Source organism: Raphanus sativus, chromosome 9 (assembly GCF_000801105.2).
Source record: "Raphanus sativus cultivar WK10039 chromosome 9, ASM80110v3, whole genome shotgun sequence".
Taxonomy (NCBI): domain Eukaryota; kingdom Viridiplantae; phylum Streptophyta; class Magnoliopsida; order Brassicales; family Brassicaceae; genus Raphanus; species Raphanus sativus.
In genome coordinates, this window is record NC_079519.1 from 35760734 (window position 1) to 35780237 (window position 19504).

At 36.0% G+C, this 19504-nt stretch overlaps 7 protein-coding genes across 11 annotated transcripts; 3 read left to right on the top strand and 4 right to left on the bottom strand.

The window, feature by feature from the left end:
- Positions 1–197: 197 nt before the first annotated feature.
- On the bottom strand, positions 198–1388 carry LOC108835119 (uncharacterized). The gene is made up of 4 exons (XM_056995022.1): positions 1358–1388; positions 925–1276; positions 742–840; positions 198–637 (listed from the first exon to the last, which is right to left on the bottom strand). The coding sequence occupies exons 1-4, from the start codon at positions 1386–1388 to the stop codon at positions 400–402; spliced, it is 720 nt and encodes a 239-aa protein (XP_056851002.1). The 3' UTR covers positions 198–399.
- Positions 1389–1431: 43 nt separating this feature from the next.
- LOC108834256 (MATH domain and coiled-coil domain-containing protein At2g42470-like) lies at positions 1432–3091 on the bottom strand. Its single transcript, XM_056993955.1, has 4 exons — positions 2375–3091; positions 2110–2272; positions 1809–2014; positions 1432–1730 (listed from the first exon to the last, which is right to left on the bottom strand). The coding sequence occupies exons 1-4, from the start codon at positions 2375–2377 to the stop codon at positions 1668–1670; spliced, it is 435 nt and encodes a 144-aa protein (XP_056849935.1). The 5' UTR covers positions 2378–3091; the 3' UTR covers positions 1432–1667.
- A 3327-nt stretch (positions 3092–6418) lies between these two features.
- Positions 6419–8456, bottom strand: LOC108834257 (MATH domain and coiled-coil domain-containing protein At2g42470-like). Of its 3 annotated transcripts, none has more exons than XM_018607598.2 (5): positions 8395–8456; positions 7656–7763; positions 7395–7555; positions 7097–7302; positions 6419–7021 (listed from the first exon to the last, which is right to left on the bottom strand). In XM_018607598.2, the coding sequence occupies exons 2-5, from the start codon at positions 7757–7759 to the stop codon at positions 6536–6538; spliced, it is 957 nt and encodes a 318-aa protein (XP_018463100.1). In that variant the 5' UTR covers positions 7760–7763; positions 8395–8456; the 3' UTR covers positions 6419–6535. The 3 variants fall into 3 exon arrangements, with proteins under 3 accessions (XP_018463100.1, XP_056849668.1, XP_056849669.1); XM_056993688.1 differs by having other exon boundaries at positions 8326–8441; XM_056993689.1 differs by lacking the exon at positions 8395–8456 and adding an exon at positions 8260–8280.
- Positions 8457–8837: 381 nt separating this feature from the next.
- Positions 8838–10655, top strand: LOC130499879 (uncharacterized). The gene is made up of 2 exons (XM_056994344.1): positions 8838–8933; positions 9005–10655. The coding sequence occupies exon 2, from the start codon at positions 9071–9073 to the stop codon at positions 10514–10516; it is 1446 nt and encodes a 481-aa protein (XP_056850324.1). The 5' UTR covers positions 8838–8933; positions 9005–9070; the 3' UTR covers positions 10517–10655.
- Positions 10656–10678: 23 nt separating this feature from the next.
- Positions 10679–11194, top strand: LOC108837992 (uncharacterized). The gene has a single exon (XM_018610977.1). It carries the CDS (start codon positions 10679–10681, stop codon positions 11192–11194), a length of 516 nt encoding a protein of 171 aa, XP_018466479.1.
- Positions 11195–14596: 3402 nt separating this feature from the next.
- LOC108828243 (uncharacterized) lies at positions 14597–17409 on the top strand. 3 transcript variants are annotated; one of them, XM_018601866.2, is made up of 9 exons: positions 14597–14941; positions 15048–15274; positions 15541–15640; positions 16042–16098; positions 16298–16403; positions 16531–16613; positions 16757–16818; positions 16904–17000; positions 17104–17409. In XM_018601866.2, the coding sequence occupies exons 2-9, from the start codon at positions 15078–15080 to the stop codon at positions 17158–17160; spliced, it is 759 nt and encodes a 252-aa protein (XP_018457368.2). In that variant the 5' UTR covers positions 14597–14941; positions 15048–15077; the 3' UTR covers positions 17161–17409. The 3 variants fall into 3 exon arrangements, with proteins under 3 accessions (XP_018457368.2, XP_018457369.2, XP_056851384.1); XM_018601867.2 differs by having other exon boundaries at positions 15053–15274; XM_056995404.1 differs by having other exon boundaries at positions 14598–14941; positions 15030–15274.
- A 142-nt stretch (positions 17410–17551) lies between these two features.
- LOC108828242 (probable aldo-keto reductase 4) lies at positions 17552–19404 on the bottom strand. The gene is made up of 5 exons (XM_018601865.2): positions 19053–19404; positions 18755–18955; positions 18350–18522; positions 18164–18266; positions 17552–18076 (listed from the first exon to the last, which is right to left on the bottom strand). The coding sequence occupies exons 1-5, from the start codon at positions 19272–19274 to the stop codon at positions 17738–17740; spliced, it is 1038 nt and encodes a 345-aa protein (XP_018457367.1). The 5' UTR covers positions 19275–19404; the 3' UTR covers positions 17552–17737.
- Positions 19405–19504: the final 100 nt, after the last annotated feature.

Below are 19504 nucleotides of genomic sequence, written 5' to 3' on the forward strand. Positions count from 1 at the left end.
TGAATAGTAAAATTCCAAATTTGAGATGTCAATATTTAAAATCTCGAAATTTGAGGATTTGAAATTGGGTTATAACGACCAAAACTTTAAAATTTGAGGATTTGAGATTGGGTTGGAGATGCTCTAAAGACAAGAAAAATAAGACTATCTTTTACCCTCTTTGGTTTTTAAATTTGTAAACTGCATCGGTGGCTTTCTTCTGTTTACGTATGTTACTTCTGTTTTTGCATTTCTTATGCAGTGGTTTGAAGTTTTTGGTGTCTTGTTACACCTAAGAGAAAATAAAAAGAGAATGTTTTGGAACACACAGAAACCTTCAAGAAATGCTCCAAAACAAAACAAGACAGCAGCACCTCATGCTGGTTACAAGATGTGATTTGAGAATGGCTTACGTATATGCTATTTTGTGGTCCAAACATAGACATACCCTCCAGCTGTGGAACCTGCAAGCATCCCAACATTAAGAGGATGGCAATAGAGTCTGCTCATAACATCTTTCAAAAGAGGGCTCTGCAGCTTCTTCACTGTTCGTTTTAGTTTCGTAGAGATCACATCAATTCCTCTTGTCTGATTGCCGCCGATTCCTTTTGCCACATTGCCGACAAAGATATGTGAATCATCCCACCCCCATACTCCCCTGCATCCAAAAATAAATAAAAAGGTTATACAAGATGCTGAAGAGATGCAAAAAAAAAAAAGAGTAACTTATTATCCGTAACTACAAGATGCAAAGAAGCATACCTGAAATTAGAGATAGAACAAACAGTGCTACTAAAGTGATATATCATAGAAGTATCCTCAAAGTTAGCACCACTTAGAACACCAACATAGTTGTCACGGCTACACAAGGAAAAACAAAAACCTCAGAGATGTAACATACTAAGTAGAGTGATACAGGCTGAGGAGAGAAACAAAACAAGATACCTTGTAGTTGCAAGTGAGAGACCAGAAGGTGAGAAATAAGCAGGTACACAGCCTTTGCATGATCTACAGTTGTCTCCAGCAGCAACCAGCTTAACACCGTCGCTAGGTAAGAACTTTACAACCAGAACTCTCTCAGGCACAACGCGTTTGACATTACACGGTTCTAAACAAAACGATCCAAGATCAAAACTATCACCATCCTCGTTCTCAGTAACAGTTGAAGTTTCTTCTCCATTGGGTTTTCTTGCAATACCCGAAAGAGTATCAACGAGCTGAGTATGAGAACCTTCTCCATCATCTAAGGGAAGAGGAGCCAATACACGAAGGGATACGTAACTGAGATTTGGAGGTTCTCACTGGTTGAAACAAATGTTTTTTCGAGTTTTATGTTTCTTTGAGTTTTCCACCGTCAGATCGATCATTCATTAATTACCAATGGGATGCATAATTAAAACAATCACCATTTGCATAATTCTTCGTCTATGGTGTTTTTTTTTATTGAAAAAAGGACTCACCAGATGAGCCTGAATCCTGAAACACGTAGCGTGAGTTTTAAGATCAAGAAGATTTCTTGATCTTCAGCTCAAAGATAAACAAAAGAAAGAAAAAAACAAATTCCCAAATTTGCAGGAGAATTAGTTGGGGCTTAATTTCGGCTTCTTGTTCTTGTTCTGCTTAGTTTTGAGATTTAACACCGTCTGCTCCAACCATGCAGATTTGATCTTCTCCTTTGTTGAGTTCAGCTATGAGATTCTTGTTCTGTTGCTCAAGTTCTTGGATACGAAAATCCAACTTACTTGAATAACCTGTCAAGCAAGAACTTCTTATAACTAATCGAAAAAGAAAGGAATAAACAGCAACAAGAAGCATACGCATAATCACACCTGAGAATAAAGAACTTGGAAACCTTCGACATCCATAGTCTCGTTCCCAGTTACTTCTGCCTCGTTAACAACTTCAAGTACTTGGACTTGGACTTTAACTATCAGTTTGTTGTTCTCCAGAAACCCTTTTTCTTGAAGCTTTTTAAGAGTCAAGGCCTTTGGCTTTCCCCAAGACGTGACCGGAGCGCAGAACACTTGGCAAGTTTCTGTACATATGAAATTTTGATAAAATTTCTTAGTAAATGTTTATTATGGCACCTAACATCTCGGATCAGGCCTTGTGTCTGATTAGTTAACTTACCAGTTGTTTTGTGGATTTCTTTGCCGGATTGGTTCAACAGAACAAAAGAATATTTAGCTCGGCTTTTCCATCCAAGTTGCAATGATCCATAATTCGCAACCCAGAGCTCTAGAGCCAAGTGATCTTCAATACCATTTCCTTTGGGATAAACGTTTGCATACACCTGAATAAAAAAAAGTAGAAACATACTTAACTTAAACGTTTTTTTTTCTTTGAATCTAAACAACGAGTAAAATATCAAAAACACATGAAATTTTTCATTTACCATTGGCAGCCGCCACTTGAGAATGTTGGGGATGAAATCACAGCTTCTTTCTCTAAGAAGTTATCTATCTCAAACGTGAAACTCGTCGGCTTATGATCCTCCATTTTATATACACAAACACTTCTCTTAGGCTTTTTGTACCTCGAACAAAAAGGCGACCCTCCCACAAACATGTCAAATAAGTTGTACCAAAAACCGACAGTACTTTTACAAACTTATAGATTATAATAACTAAGATATTACTGAAAACTCACTAAGTAAAAAAGCATCAGCTTCCAAAGTAAATAAACATGTATATGAGTAAATGACTAGTTCTCCAGACAAATATTCTCATACGTCATAATTAACATCCATGAGTTTTAGCGTTTTTTGTACAATCTCCGAAGAATTCAACTGAAAACTTACAGGTCCACTCAATGCAGCGAAACAAAATTTTGAAATCTAATGCAAACTGAACGAAGAAAGGAAGCAGCAAGAAAGTTGCTAAATCAACACAATCTGTTTTAAGCCTCGGTCTACAAAACTCACCACACCTAACTTACACAATCAAAGTTAAAAACAACTAAAACAACAAAAGAAAAGAGGATCTAAGAGCAGTGCCGTGCGAGGATTTTTGGAGGCCTAAGGCAAATTTCAAAAATAAAATTTTATAAAACTTAATATAAAATATAAATATAAGAACCATTTTTGTAAAATGACACAAAACAAATTGTTTTTCTAAATTTGTAACTTAAAAATAACGGTCAAAAATCATAAGTAGAAAATTGGTACAGTATTTTTTTAGAAAAAACTAAAATAATGATTTGGTATTTTAGAAGGATAAAAATAATAATCTAAATTGAAATGATAAAAGAATAAAGTAAATTGATAATAACAAAGTATTGAATAAAAATAATGATAGATAAAGTATATAATTTACAAAATAATACTAGCTAAAAATATAAGTTAAAAATTATTACTTATTTTTCTATGAACTCTTTCATCAAACTATCATAGTTTATAAATAAAATACAAACAGCCAACTTATGGTAAGGAAAAAATTGGATTACAGTAAATAACAAAAGCAAAACGAAAATCAGAACTGTCATTCTGAACTAATGACAGCTCTTAAAGAAATTTTTAGTATTTTAGTTAACACATGAAATTCATTAGAATAACACAGTCATCGAAAAAGTCAAATTCAAAACAAAGTGAAAATAACTAAACTATACTTTTAGCTCTATAGAATAATTTTATGAAACTAGGGGCCTTAAAATTGTACATTATTTGGGGGCCTAAGGCGGAAGCCTTTTCCAATGCATGGTAAGCACGGCTCTGTCTAAGAGCAATATTATCGCTGTCCTTAACCATGTATCTTAGCTCATTTACGATTAAAAGAAAAAGAAAAATATCTTTTAATGTGAAGGACGTCCTTAGTTAAGGAACAAAAGAAATGTCCTTATGGGACAGGTGTCAAACAAGAAGTATCATCTCTATATTTCTCTCTCTTCCACTGATGAAATCAGTTGGTTTCAATTTCTCTATTGATCTCTCCTCGACGGATTCCACTCCTCCTTCTTGATTTATCTTCTCCTCGACAACTCCACGACTCTGCCTCTGTTACTTGATCGTCGATTCTAATACCATATATCTCTCTCATAAGATGGGTCTCTGGGTTTTGTTTGTCGGATCTTGTTCTCTTAACACCTCAACGAAACGTCGAGACCGAAGTCAGAATCATCTCCTCTCTCGAACGCACGACGGAACAGCGATTCGGACTCGGTGACGATGCCGACGTCTTTCATGACGGGCTCGATCGTGGGGAAGAGGTTTTATAAGAAGGTGACGACGAGAGATGCAGACGATGGGAATGGATGGACTGTGATGCTCGATTACAGAACACTCATAACTCCTTCGAAGAGACCTCTCAAGCTTCCTTCTTTGGCTCTCGCCAAGACAATCGCAGCTGATTGGGAGTATCAGGTTTTGTTCGTTTTCAAAGTCCATCTCTTTCGCTTATGTAAGCAATGTGTCTAGTGCTATGGAGCTAATCGGTGATGGGTTTGCTAGGATTTAGCTTGAATCGTTGCAATTGGACATGTTCATTGTTGTTTCAACCTAAAGCTGAGATCTTTCTGTCAATGAACAACAAACCAGAGTTTTTAGTGTTTGATCAAAAACGGGTCTGATATAAAATTGAGCTGAAATTACTTGTAGTCTAGAGTTCTTTTAAGTCTCTAATGTTTGATCTGTTTCAGGGTTTTGTGATCTGAGTTCTGTAATAAGATGATTAATAGTTTGAAAATTGGATTAGTGGATGTGAACTTGGTTCTTGAGATTTTAAAGCATTAGACCTGGCCTTCTCTGCTCGTTTTCCTCTGTTTTCATTTTCAAATTTGATCTCTTTTGCTTGATAAATTTACTTCTCGAAGCTATGTATCTAATCGATAATGGGTTAGATAGGAGTTAGGTAGAATCCTTGTAACTGGATCTGTTTATTGTTTATTCAACCTAAACCTGAGATCTTGCTGTTCTTAGTTAGTTTATGTCAATGAACACCCAACCAGAGTTGAATAAACAAAGAACAGATCCATTTTGGAGTCTCTGGTGGTTTGATCAATAATGGGTCTCTTCATTGTTTATACAAAAGTAAAGCTGAGAACTGCTGTTGTTTGTAATCTATTCTTTTTAGGATCTATGTTTGATTTACTTCTGGGTTTTATGATTTGAGCTCTATATGTGACCAATAGGTTGAAAGTTGGATTAGTGGAAGCGAGTTTGGTTCATGAGATGTTAAAGCATTAGACTTGGCCTTTCTCTGCTCATTTTCTTTTGTCATTCTACTTAATGTTTGTGCTGCGACCGACTTGGTATGAATGCAATGATAATGTGTAGCTAACAGAAGGAATCAGACCATTCACAATGCCGCTGATGAACTAGCATGTACTGCACTTGAAAGAGTTCCTCTTACACGCCCAAAGATTATTGAGCACAACTGGGAAAACTGATTTTTTAGTAGCACAACATAAATTTGTCTTAAGATCTCTTTATTACTTGTCATACAAGTTTGTGCCATGAACTGAACATTTAATTTACTAAGAGACAATTAAAAGTCCTACCAATAATCAATCCTTTTGGAATTTGTCCTTAATTTTGTTTCTTAACATAAAAAATTAATTAAATAATCTAAGGACTCAAAACTAAGGACAACTGATAATGATGCTCTAACCTTACCAGATCATAAAAAAATAACGCGGGTGAAAGCCAAATCGAAAGAGAAAACAAAAAGAACACCTCAGGGAAACAAAAACAAAACTCACCACGTAGCTCCTGTAGCTATTCAAAGAATCTGATATCTAAACCGAAGCAGAGGTGCAATAAACCCACCCCGAATCTCCAAAGTTTGAACCACCTCAGCGAGAGAGTAGAGGAGAAAATATTTAGGGTTTAGGTTAATAAGGAGTCGGCACATGGTCAAGTGTGAATAAAAGACCAAACCGAGTGACAAAACCAAACCTATTGTACCGAGACTGGTGGTTCTGACCAATTCCGTTCTTTGTTTCTTTCAATTTCAGCAAATAACAAATGACTTGCTTTGTTTCCTATGATTTGGGATAATTTGGTTTGTTTTTTGGATAAATTATCGTGTTTACTAGTTGCAACACTTCGGTGTTTTCTCTATATATCTTCCAAATGTCCCGTTGGATTTGGGTAACAAACTTCATAACTCAGGTTTACAGTCGTTTATGATCAATACGTATATGAACGTCTTCTTTGTCTAGGGAAACAAGTAACAACTGAATACCAATTAGTTTTTGGGACCATGCATGCATGCGTAGTCCGGAATTAACTAACTAAATAATGTAATAAAGGAACACCGACTGGCTCTGCTGCTAGTGATTGGTGATAGAACGTCCCAATCGGCCATAGTGGATCAGAAATCTAGGGATCTGGAACTATATTTTCCAGTTTAGACGATTCAATAACGTATTCTCTAACATATTAACTCAGAGGATTGTTTTCTAAAAAAAGTTAGGAGGACAATAACAGAGAATCAAAGGATAGAAATGAACCCGGGAACTTCACCACCAAAAAAAATTCATAACAATAGAGTTCTTTAACAAAAAAGAAACACAGTAATAAAATGCTTTTTCAGTCTGCTTCTGATAATTAATAGCCTGATCACCTACGCCGAGTTCCACTCTTATTCCAAAACCAAAACACACTCTTGAAGAAGGAGGCTCTAGAAGAAGCAGATTTGGGCTCGTTGATCAGCTTATTTTTGAGTTCCGAGACCTTTTTCTCCAATGTCAAAACTTTATTGGCAGACTTTATCTTCTCCTTGTTCAGTTCAACTTTCAGATTCTTGATGTGTTCCTCTAGTTCTTGGACTCGAGTACCATTAGCATCTTCTTTCTTTGTCTCCAAGGAAATATTATCAACCTTTTTATTCAACCAGTCTAGCTTGAACCCTGCTTCTGTTAGATCGATTAGCTTGCTGCGAATGTTGCTTAGATCAGTCTTGGAGAAGCTATGTGGAGGCTTGTCCAGTTTCTCGATGAGCTTGAGGAGGAGATTCAAATATGTTATCTTCACCAGTTGGCTCTTTGGTTTGAAATTCAAAGCAATGTCTGGGTTCCTCACGAAAATCCAACTTACTTGAATCGCCTGTCAAGCAAGAACTTATAACTAATCGAAAAAGAAAGGAATAAACAGCAACAAGAAGCAAACGCATTATCACACCTGAGAATACAGAACTTGGAAACCACTAACATCCATAGTCTCGTTCCCAGTTACTTCTGCCTCATTAACAACTTCAAGTACTTGGACTTGGACTTTAACTATCAGTTTGTTGTTCTCCAGAAACCTTTTTTCTTGAAACTTTTTAAGAGTCAAGGCCATTGGAATACCCCATCCACAGACCTGACCGCAGAACACTCGGCAAAATTCTGTATATATGAAATTTTAATAAAATTTCTTAGTAAATGTTTATGGCACCTAAAATCTCGGATCAGGCCTTGTGTCTGATTGGTTAACTTACCCGTTGTTTTGTGGATTTCTTTGCCAGATTGGTTCAACAGAACAAAGGAATATTTAGCTCGCCTTTTCCATCCAAGTAACAATGTACCAGAATTCGCAACATGGAGGTATAGAGCCAAGTGATCTTCAATACCATTTCCCTTGGGATAAACCTTTGCATACCTGAATAAAAAAAGGGTAGAAACATATTTAACTTACGTTTTTTAATTTGAATCTTGACACAGGATAAATATCAAAAACACACATGAAATATTTCATTTACCATTGGCAGCCTCCACTTGAGAATGTTGGGGATGGAATCACAGCTTCCTTCTCTAAGAAGTTATCTATCTCAAACGTGAAACTCGTCGGCTTATGGTCCTCCATTTATCTACAAAAACACACTTCTTTTCTTAGGTTCTTTTACCTCAGACAAAAAGGCGTCCTTCCCACAAACATGTCAATTAACTAAGATATTATCGAACTCATGTAAGCGAAAATACATGAATATATCTAGTCTTCTAAGTCGAAGAGCAATTAAGCATCAACTTCCAAAGTAATGAAACATAATATATGAGTAAAATTAAATGACTAGCTAGTTCTCCAAACAAATATTCTCATGCGTCATAATTAACATCCATTAGTTTTAGCGTTTTTGTACTATTTCCCAAGAGCTCAACTGAAAACTTACAGGTCCACTCAATGCAATGAAACAAAATTTTGAAATCTAATGCAAACTGAACGAAGAAAGGAAGCAACAAGAAAATTGTTAAATCAAAACACAGTTTGTTTTATGCTTCGGTCTACAAAACTTATCAAACTCACCACACGAAACATACACATAAAATCAATGTTAAAAACGACTAAAAAAGAGGATCTAACCTTACCAGATCATAAAAAAATAACGCGGGTGAAAACCAAATCGAAAGCGCAAACAAAAACAAACGACTCACCACGTAGCTCTTATAGATATTCAAAGAATCTAATATATCTAAACCGAAGCAGAGATGCAAAAAACCCACCACGAATCTTCCAAGTTTGAAGCACCTCACAGAGTGCAGAGGAGAAAATATTTAGGGTTTAGTTTAATAATGAGTCAGCACATGGTTAAGTGTTGAATCAAAGACCAAACCGAGTGACAAAACCAAACTTATTGTACCAACACTAGTGGTTTAGACCAATACCTTTCATTATCTATAATATTAAACTGAAATACAAATAAAGATAAGGGGAAATTTGGAAAAATACACTTCCATAAGAAAATAATTTGAAAATTACACCTTTATTTAAAATTTTGGAAAAATACACTTATATATATATAAATTTACATAATTGCCCATTCCTAGTATTTCTCTAATTTAGATTTATATTTTAAAAATTGATTTTGTTAAAAAAATAAAATCTTTACACAATCTACAAAATATATTTTAAATATCTTACTGTTTAAAAAATAAATAAACAAGATGGCGTCTTCTACTCTCTCGTCTCCTTCCTTCTCGTTCTTTTCCATCTCTGTATTTTTTTTTCTCCTTTCACAGATTCTTCCTCTCATCTGAGAGAGGTTTGTTAATCAAATACCAGTTTTGTAATTCTGATTCTCTTTTATTCTGACAAAAATTCTGTTTTTTTTAGGAAATCATGTTGCATTTGGCTGGAGTTTTAGGAGAGTGGAAGCTGAATCACGAATCATGAAAATTCATGGTGAATACAAGAGCAAGAAGTAGATTATTGCCAATTAAGGAAGGGCTGAAGTTTGACGAGATGGTTCAGATGGTTCATGAAAATTTCGGTATCAACCGATCGAGTAATGAGTTAGAATTCAGCTATGCTCTACCGGAATCAATGCTTCGAGACATGCCTAAGGATACGCCTCCTGTTTTTGTGAACAATGATAGGCAGTGGGATTCTATGTGTGAGATGTGTAAATCCATGCCTCTGCGTCTTTGCATTTCGGTGAAGAATGGAATCTTAGGAAACCATGATCAAGGTTTCAATCATGAAGATACTGCAACGGTCAATCCTGAAGACACTGCAGTGGTGAAGAGTAAGAATGTTAATAGACAGGATAGTAATCAAGAACCTGAAGTGGAAGATTCAAATTTTCATGATGCAAAGGTCATTAAAAAGGGTCAATGGTTCAAGAATAAAGCAGAGCTGTCTTGGAGTTTACGTATGCTTTCGATTGAACGCAAATTCAGAATGGTTGTCAGCAAGTCAGACAAGAAGTTGTTAGTTGTCAAATGTGTAGACACAAGCTGCAAGTGGATGGTTAGAGCTGCCAAGACTAATCCGACAAGTGAGTTTTTCTGGGAAACAAAGTACATCGACAAGCATACATGTTTTTCCAGAAACATTGGTGGACCGAGAGCTTCTTCCAGAGTTATAAGTAAGCTTCTTCTGGAAAACTTTGGGAATTCAGGTCTAAATATGAAACCAGAGTTGATTTCCAGTATTATGAAAAAAAGAAATGGTCTTGATTCAAAATATTGGAAAATATGGAAAGCTAGGGAAGAGGCTCGGACAGAGGTATTAGGTTCTCCAGAAAGTAGCTATGCGCAGCTTCCAGTATACATGCATAAGCTTGTTATGGCTAACCCGGGTACAATAGCATCCCTCGAGGTTGATTCTGAGCATAGGTTCAAGTACTTGTTTTTCTCGTTTGCTGCCTCTGTCAAGGGTTTTAAATTCATGAGGAGAGTTGTTGTTGTTGATGGCACCTTCTTGAAAGGAAAATTTAAGGGAGTTTTGCTAGTTGCAACAGCTCAGGATGGTGATTCTCATGTGTATCCTCTTGCATTTGGGATAGTTGATGCTGAGAATGAAGCATCTTGGGAGTGGTTTTTCAACCGATTGACATCTATTGTAACTGATGATGCTAGTTTAGTAGTGATATCTGACAGATGTCTAGCCATTGCAAAAGCAGTTGCAAAAGTGTATCCATTGGCTCAGCGTGGAATATGCACCTATCATCTACGAAAGAATGTCATCTCTCAGCCTGGAGGGAGAAAGATTGCTCGCCTTGTGAAGACAGCCATCAAAGCTTACACAACTGCAGAATTTGACCTGATTTTCAGTGAAATACGACGTCAGAATCATAAGTTGAGCGTTTATCTGGAGGATGCGGATGTTCACCTGTGGTCATGAGCTTACTTTCCTGGAGACAAATACGACATCACTACAAGCAATGCAGCAGAATCAATAAATGCGGCATTTAAGAAACCACGTGAGCTCCCCATTGTGTCGTTGATTGAAGCAATACGGAATAGACTTACCCGCTGGTTTTTCGAACGTCGAGAAAGTGCTGCCATGATCAAATCTTCTCTCACGCCTAAAGTTGAAAAGAAGCTAAATAGAAGGTGTGATTTGGCGGCTACTTTTGATGTTCAGGCTATAAATCAACATGAGTTTCAGGTTACTGATGGGTCAAGAAATTACTTGGTTGATCTTCAACAAATGACTTGCACATGTAATGTGTTTAATGTTGACAAGATCCCTTGTACGCATGCTGCTAAGGCTGCAACAAGTCGAGGCCTTAACCCTGGGTTATTTGTGGATCAGAACTACTCAAAGTCACACTTGTGCTCGGCATATTCAGAGAGTATAAAACCCATCGATGAGTTGTTGGATGTGAGCGAAATACCTTCTCATATTGTTGCTTATAAATGCTTTCCTCCAGATGTTAAAAGAGGTGCTGGAAGACCTGTGAAAGGAAGATATGAAAGCTTTGGAGAACAAGCAACAGCTGGGAAAAAACGAAAACAAGCTTGCTCAAGATGTCATCGTTCAGGACATAATCGTGCCAGATGCGACTTTGGTACTTGACGTTTCTCTGTTCTAAAGGTTTTTTCTGCAAAATTTTTGTTTTTTGGTTACTCTAGGATTGGTAACTGTTTTAGTTTTTATCTTGCAATAAGGTTTGATTATTTCCATTTGTTCTACACCTTTAAAGAACACTGTTATGTTCATGTTTATGTTTTTTTTCTTCTATGATGCTGAATATGAATTTGGTTGATGAATAAAGAAAAGATATGTATTTGGTTAAAGACAGGTAAGAATTTTTTTCAGGAATCCAAACAGAGATTGCTCTCTCTCCTCTACACTCTCTTCTCTCGTTTCTCTTTCTCTCCCTTTTTCTTTGGTTTTTGTTTCTGTTTTGTTCTCTCTGTGTCGGGTCCCGTGAGTAAAGAAGATAGAAGAATCTCCAATTCGATTTTGATTAATGTTTTAAAATTAAAATAAAATCAGGGTCGGGTCGGGTCTGTTTTTTAACGTCGGGTCGGATCTTTTTCTGGGCGAGCTCTGTTAAAGGCGTCCTTTTAATCTCTCTCTCTAATCTAATTTCTCTCTCTCCCTCTTTCTTTGTCATCTTCGTCGTCCTTGTCTCGTGAAGAAGAGACTAACCTTTTTTTCTGTGAAACTCAGAGACACTAACCCTCTCTCTCTCTTTTAGGTTTTTGTTTGTCTTGTTCTCTCTGTGTCGGGGTCCTGAAGAAAATAGAAGAATCTCCAATTCGATTTTGATCAATGTTTTAAAATCAGGGTCGTTCGGGTCTGTTTTTTTATCTGGGCAATCTCTGTTTTCTAAAGGCGTTCTTTTTAATTTCGAGGTTTGAAAGGGGTTTGTAGGGTCTGTAGGTTTGAAAGGGGTTTATAAAACTCTAGCTGAGACAGAGGGTTTAGGTCAACCGCTAATTCTAGTTCGCACTTCTGCTAAAATACAAAACTCGCCGAGTAATTCAGCTAATCACAGACATACACAGAGATTCCGACATGATGATTGTGATGAGTTTCGAACAGAACACTTCCCTTGTTCGGGCTTAATTTTCTCGCGTCACAAATTGAGAAAGGCAATGGCGTCTTTTGTTGAAGTCTGTAGGTACAATAAACTGGTCCCACCGGTTTTATCGACTTCTCTCAGTATATCCCCATGCCGTGTATCCACTAAGAAAACCCTAAACCTCCCACCTTTCGCCGAGTATACGAGCCTTTAGGTAGTCAAACCAAAAAAACAATTATATACTGAAGCTGGTTTTTGAACCCTTCCCCTTCCATACTTCAAACGGAACTCTCTTACCATCTAAGCAAATTGATTCCTTACGAAATATATCCCCATGCCGTGTATCCACTAAGAAAACCCTAAACCTCCCACCTTTCGCCGAGTATACGAGCCTTTAGGTAGTCAAACCAAAAAAACAATTATATACTGAAGCTGGTTTTTGAACCCTTCCCCTTCCATACTTCAAACGGAACTCTCTTACCATCTAAGCAAATTGATTCCTTACGAAATAAGTGTACTTTGGAAGGAAATAAGTAGGGTTTGAAGGGGGTTTTAGATTTTTAGGTAGTCAAACCCCAAAAAAATGATATATTGAAGCTGGGGTTCGAACCCTTCCCCTTCCAAACATCAAACAGAACTCTTTTACCATCTAAGCTAATTGTTCCTTACGACATTGTCTCCAAAAAATGTAGTAAGCATTTAATTTAGGATATATGAATTCATTTCTACAACGTAACTCATCCTTTCTTGTTTATATAGGTTAAGAAAATAAAATAAACTTCATGATAAAGTCAAAACAAATCATTCACATATTTATCTTTTTATTATAAAATTAAAATGATAAAAAATAGCATATTTATCTCAACACACATATTTATCTTTAAAAAAAAATTAATGATATTTTTTATTAATTACGAATTTTTATATTAATTTCGAATTAATATATTAATTACTGAAATATCTTGGGTAAACAAGTAATTTCATAATTAAAGAAGTGTATTTTTCAAAAAATAAAATAGAAAATGCAGTTTTCAAATTTCAAATCCTAAATAGGGTATTTTGCAAATTATCCCTAAAGATAATCTTATTTTCAACAGATTCTATTACATCTTTTATTTCCTTTTTTCCTCTCATTTTAATTATTTTTTCTAAATAATTTTACAACATCAATTACAAAACATAACTTATATACTTCAATAATTTATTATATCTTTTACATTTTTCACAATTCTTAACAATTTCGTTAGTTGTTTTTACTATAAACTCGATATCACTGATTTTATGTGTTAACTATAATAATTTCAAATGTTTTAACGAAGAACTTTTTATTTGTTTACATAATTAGGTAGGTATATTTATTTAAGTATATGTTCAGGTATAGATCGGTTCTTTAGTGTTCATGTTTTTAGGTTTTGTAATTAGACTCCGTTCGGATACTATAAAATTTTGGATGGATTTCAAATCCAGTTTTTTTTAAGATATGGATGGATTTGGATCTATATTCAGGAATCTAAAAGTGAATAAAAAATATATGTTTAATTATTTTATTTCAGCTAACAAATGACTTGATTTGTTTTGTGGATTGTAGGAAAAAAGTAAATCACCTTTTTCCATTAATGTGCAGGAACTAAGGTTTCAATATCTCTAATTTAAGTGAATGAAAAGCCAAAAAAGAGGCAATGATTAACTGCCCAAACAAACTCTTATTATTCTTACTATATGATTCTAAAGCTTTTGATTGAGTTCAATACTACCAATTGGTGTCATAACATTATGCTCGATCTATTTCTTTTAATACAAATAATTAAAAAAATTATATAAGTTTATTTTAAAAGATATCTTTGCATAATATAAAGTAAAAAATAATAATTAGTGAAACTATATGTTCCGTAAATTGCAAAAGTTATTTTTTTATAAAACAAAAAAAAATAAGAAAAAAGATTGTTGTTTTTATAAAGATTTAATATTCCTTTCTTAATTTAAAATTCTTATATTAATTTTGTAAATAAATTATATTCTAAAATATAGTTATAAAAATTATGTATTCAAATTATATCTTTAACTAGAGTTATACATATGTTTGAATTTTTTTTAGTTTTTGTTATTTTTACTGTTTTTAATGGATATTAGATTTTAATATTTGTTTTATTTCGAAAAATTATGGATATCTAAATTCTTTAATTGAATCAAAAAATTAATAACAAATAAAATCAAATTTAAGGGATAAAATATTTAATTCTGAGTTTAGAAAGTAAAGAAAAAACAAATAGCATATATGATGTATAGAAAATGCCAGATCTCAATGAAAGATATTTCATATTCAAATTACCTAGTTGTAGTAAAAAAATAGATAAAATGTTCCAAAGTGTACGTGACTGTGTTATTCACAAATTGCGTAAAAAATAAAATAAATTATTCACGAACAAAACAAAACAAACCAAACCTCTCTTCAAAGAAAGAAAGAAAGAGTGAAGAAAACAAAAGCAAAAACCAGAATGGAATAAAAGTGGGTCTGGTCTGCTCACCATTTTACTCTCTCTCCTCTCTGTCCATCTGTCTCGCTCCTCGCTGGCTTCTCTCTGCAATTCGATGTTCTCATCTCGCTGAGCTCTTCGCGAATCTCCACCTCTGTATACTATCTCTCTTTGCCGATCTCTCGTCGGGGGGTGTTTGTGGCGTGTTGCTTCACGATCTCATCATCTCTATTTGCAGAACCAAATCTTTGGGGGTTTAGGGTTTTGTATCTAGGCTCTGGAGAGGCTTAATCATCTTCTTGTTTGGCTGAATCCGAGGTGAGGTTTCTCTGATTTTTAATCAAATTCTTCTTCTTTTTGTAATATTCTGAATTTGCTAAAACCCTAAATCGAAACATGTCTTTAGGCGCGTGCTTCGTCGTAGCTCAGAGATTAACCAGCTAAACCGGGAATTATGATTCCGATGGACAATTACTGCGTACCGAGCACCAGCACGACCGGTTTAGTATATCCGGCGAATTCAAGCATGGCTGCTGCTTCCTCTGGATTCCACTTTACTGTAACTTCTCCTTCTAAGCTCAAACATGAAGCTTCCTTGGCTGTCGAGTGGTCTGTTGAAGAGCAGTATATATTAGAGAAAGGTCTCGCAAAGTAAGTCTTTTGTTCTTTTCTTCTTCTCTGCAAGTTTGGTTACTTCATAGCTATTAGACTATGTTAAAGTAGATAAATATATTATCTTTATACTGTATATAGTTGTTTAATTATGTTTGATGGTTTAAGGATGTAATGAAAAAGGATTTTGAGTTTGCATTTCTCATGAACTGTTAGCACATAGTCACAAGCTAATTCAGGCTCTTACATATATTTCTAGGAAAGGTGTCTGTTAAAAAAACTTTGTCTTTTTTTGCCTTTTGTAGATTTAAAGGTGAACCACAGGTTACCAAGTATGTAAAGATCGCATCAACTCTACCGGATAAAAGCGTACGGGATGTAGCAATGAGGTGTAAATGGATGACGGTAAGCTCTTAACGATAGATCTGGCTTTCTGTTAGCCTCTAATCAAAGATAGTATTTTGTACTGCTTGCAGTATGGCCTACAGTGTAGTGTTCGATTCACTCATTCACATATCTATTACTGTAGTGCTGAATATTACGTTCTCAGCGTAACCATACTGTTTCTACATAACTGCTTTTTTAAATTTCTGAAATTGATTTTGACATGTGGTCTGTCATATTTCTTCGGTGAAGTTGGACTGAAGAAATGAACAGATGTTTTCATGACTCCTTCGTACAGAAAGTTTCAACATAACTGCTTTTCAACGTTTATAGCAACTGATAGTTCTGTTATTGTATTTTCAACTATATAAATCAATTGACTTTAAAGTTGCCTGGCTAAGAATGGAATCCATTTTTTACAGCAAAAACGGAGAAAAGGGGAAGAACACAGTGCCAGCACGAAGGTTAACTATAGAAAGGTATGTTTGCTTAACTAAACCCTAGATTATATCTTCTTCTGTAACTAAGTGAACATATAAGGAAGGGTGGATGGCCTATTTTATATTTTGCTGCAATAGAGTTTATTGGCTGCAAATGACTTTTTGTTCAAACGGCTACAAATTTGTTTTCCTTGAGAGACCCAACATACAACTAACTGATTATTTTTAATTGATTAAGATGGTGGATTTACCCCCAAAACTGAACATGTTCTCCACCGTGCCACACCAAAATTCTACATATGTCATGAACCATATGTGCCAGAGTGTACGCATGCCTTTTGAAGGTTAGTGCTATTTGGGTCACTGTTTCTTCTCCTTGTCCTGAAAGGATATTTACTGTAAAGAAGGTTTATTCCCTCAGCTGTTACATTCTAATGTTTCATATACTTTCCAAACTCGTGAGTTCTTTAGGTTCAAGTGATGCGGTCATTGAGCTTCTACGGCAGAATGCTCATGCTTTCAGTCAAATTTCTTCAAACCTTTCTGTGTCCAAGGTGATTGATTTGTATTTTCCTTTTTTTTTGCAATCGTACGTGGGTGAGTCTGATCCAAATGCTAGCTGGTAGAAAAATATTGCAGTGTTTATCCACTGCAACTTATTGTTTGTTTGTCCTTATATTATGTTTTCTGCATACAGCCACAAGATAACATCAGCCTATTTCATCTGGCAAGAAATAATATCATTTCCATCCTGAATGAGTATGTCGATCCATTAGCACAACTAATGATACATTTTTTTCTTCTCCTTTGTCTTTTGTAAAAGCTTGATTTGCTATTGCTGCAGCATGAAGGAGATGCCTGGTATCATAAGCCGGATGCCACCACTTCCTGTTTCTATTAACAATGATCTTGCAAGCAGGTTAATGACGAGTACACCACAGGTAAGCATTTTCTCTGCTGATGGTTTGCATAAGACACCTTAAAAGTTTGTTTCACTTCACATTTGATGTTAAAATTAGAATGTTTTTTTAATCTGTTTCTCAGACGAGATCTTATATCATTCCTTCGAGCATCCATCTGAAGCAGGAGCCAAGAAACTGATGGAGCAGGAAACATTTGATTTTGACCAATGCTTAAGGAAATAAGCAAAACCCTTTTATGTCTCAAAACAGAAAAGTCTTTTTTTTCCGGTGTGAAAATGTTTAGGTTGTCAATTCAAGATATGATTCATTGCACAGATCAGTGGTAGATTTGTTTGTATAGATTAGCTGTTTGTTTTGTTAGGGGTTTAGATAAGAGTTATGTACGTTTGTAAGCAGACATCTTTTTTAAGGTTTGGTCTTCAATCTTCATAGGCATTTCATAATTTAATTTATGCTCTTTTTACCTGTCACATGATTCAGCTTCTCTTTGCTTGTTTTGTGACCAGTTATGTCTCAGTTCCAACATATTTGTCATTCATTCTTTGCCTTGATGGTTTTAAAAGCGGCACTAGCAACCAACTCTGAAGTTTTTAATAGAACATAAAGTTTATTTATAGAGTTTGGTCACAATGTATGGAAGTGTAGATTGAAGATTTCACTTGGGGAACTCTATACATGATTTATTTTTCAATGCATTAACAACAATATTTGGGTTTCCCTGGAAATGGTATAATCTCGGAGACCACTCGACTGGTTTAAGCAGTTTCCCAAGAAGACAATGGTGGAGTGTCAGAGTTGTTGAAAGTGGCCATCATGTTACCGTATCTTTCTCCTTTCACAGACTCTGATTGGACAATGGTCTCGAGCTCAGTCATCTCTTCAGGAGTGAGTTTCACTGATAAAGCTCCAATGTTCTGGTTGAGGTTCTGGATCTTAGTGGTTCCCGGGATGGGGCAAACATCATCCCCCTGGTGGTGAACCCATGCTAGGGCTAGTTGTCCCGGAGTGCACCCTTTCTTCTCCGACATTGCACAAACTTTCTCATAGAGGATCTTGTTGTGGTCTAAGTTTTCCTGTTGGAATCTTGGTAGAGTCTGCAATAAGAAACAGAATATACAGTCACATAACTTATCTATTAGGTTCATCAATCAAACAAGTCACTGCAAAACCTTTGTACTTGCCTTTCTGAAGTCGTTCTTGTCAAGCTTCTCAACAAGCTTAGGTCCTGATGCAAAGAAACCTCGTCCCAGAGGACTGTAAGCAACAATTCCAATCCCAAGCTCCCTGAAGAAGGGAAAAAGAAGTTCATATTAGATGTAGATGGATAGTGCACAGCAAGGACCAAATCTGCATTGACTCTCTCTTACCTGCAGGTTGGGATGATCTCTTCTTCTACGTCTCTCGACCACAGAGACCACTCCAACTGCACTCCAGTAATAGGGTGAATAGCATGCGCTCTTCTGATAGTTGAGGCAGAGGCTTCAGACAAGCCAATGTACTTTAGTTTACCCTCTTCAACTAGCTTCTTAAGTTCTCCCATCTGATAATTAACAAACACAAAAGAAACAGTTTATTTCAGTAAAAAAGGTGCCAGCTTACTTTCTATAAAGGGCTTGCCAACTAATTAGAGACACAGAAGCAGTAGATTCCTCTCAGTAGAAGATCATTTCACACCAGACATCCTAAAAATCTATCCTTTTCATCCCTATTAGTTTGTAGTGAAACTATTAAAACTTAACCATTTCATTTAAGAGTAAAGAAGGGGGACCTACAGTGATTTCGATAGGGACACGAGTATCAATCCGATGCTGATAGTAAAGATCAATGCAACCAACATCAAGACGCTTCAAACTAGCTTCACAAGCAGCTCTAACATACAAAGGATCTCCCTTTATCTCTCTCTTCCCCTCTGCATAGCTGATCCCGAACTTGGTTGCAAGCTCTATTTTTTCCCTCAACCCATTCTTCAGACCCTGACAGAGTTCGAACAATGAACATCATTTCTAAACAATCTGAGGGCAAAAGAGAACAATCTCGTAGAGAACCATCTCGACTAGAAAAAAATCGAACCTTTCCGAGGAGCAGCTCGTTGGTCTGAGGGCCGTAGATGTCGGAGGTGTCTAGGAAAGTGACGCCGGAGTTTATTGCGTGGTGGAGAAGAGCGATGGCGTCAGTTTCGGGCTGGGGAGCACCGTAGAAGGAGGAGAGGCCCATGCAACCGAGGCCTTGTGCAGATACCTCAAGGCCTTGGCTTCCCAGCTTCATTCTCTTCACTCCGCAAGTTTCCGCCATTGATTTCGCTTACACACTTGTATCTCTTGCTCTCTCTCTCTATGACTCCTTTTGTAGAGAGAGGGTTTTGAATTGAGTGGAGAGGAGGTTGGTGGAGTTGGGTTGGTGAATAAATGGTAATTATGACCAAACCTGAAAGAAGGGAAGCCGTCTGTCTTGATACATCCATCATACATGTTTGGTATTTGCTTTTAATCCTTTTGATTTTGTTGTTACTTTTCTGTTGAACA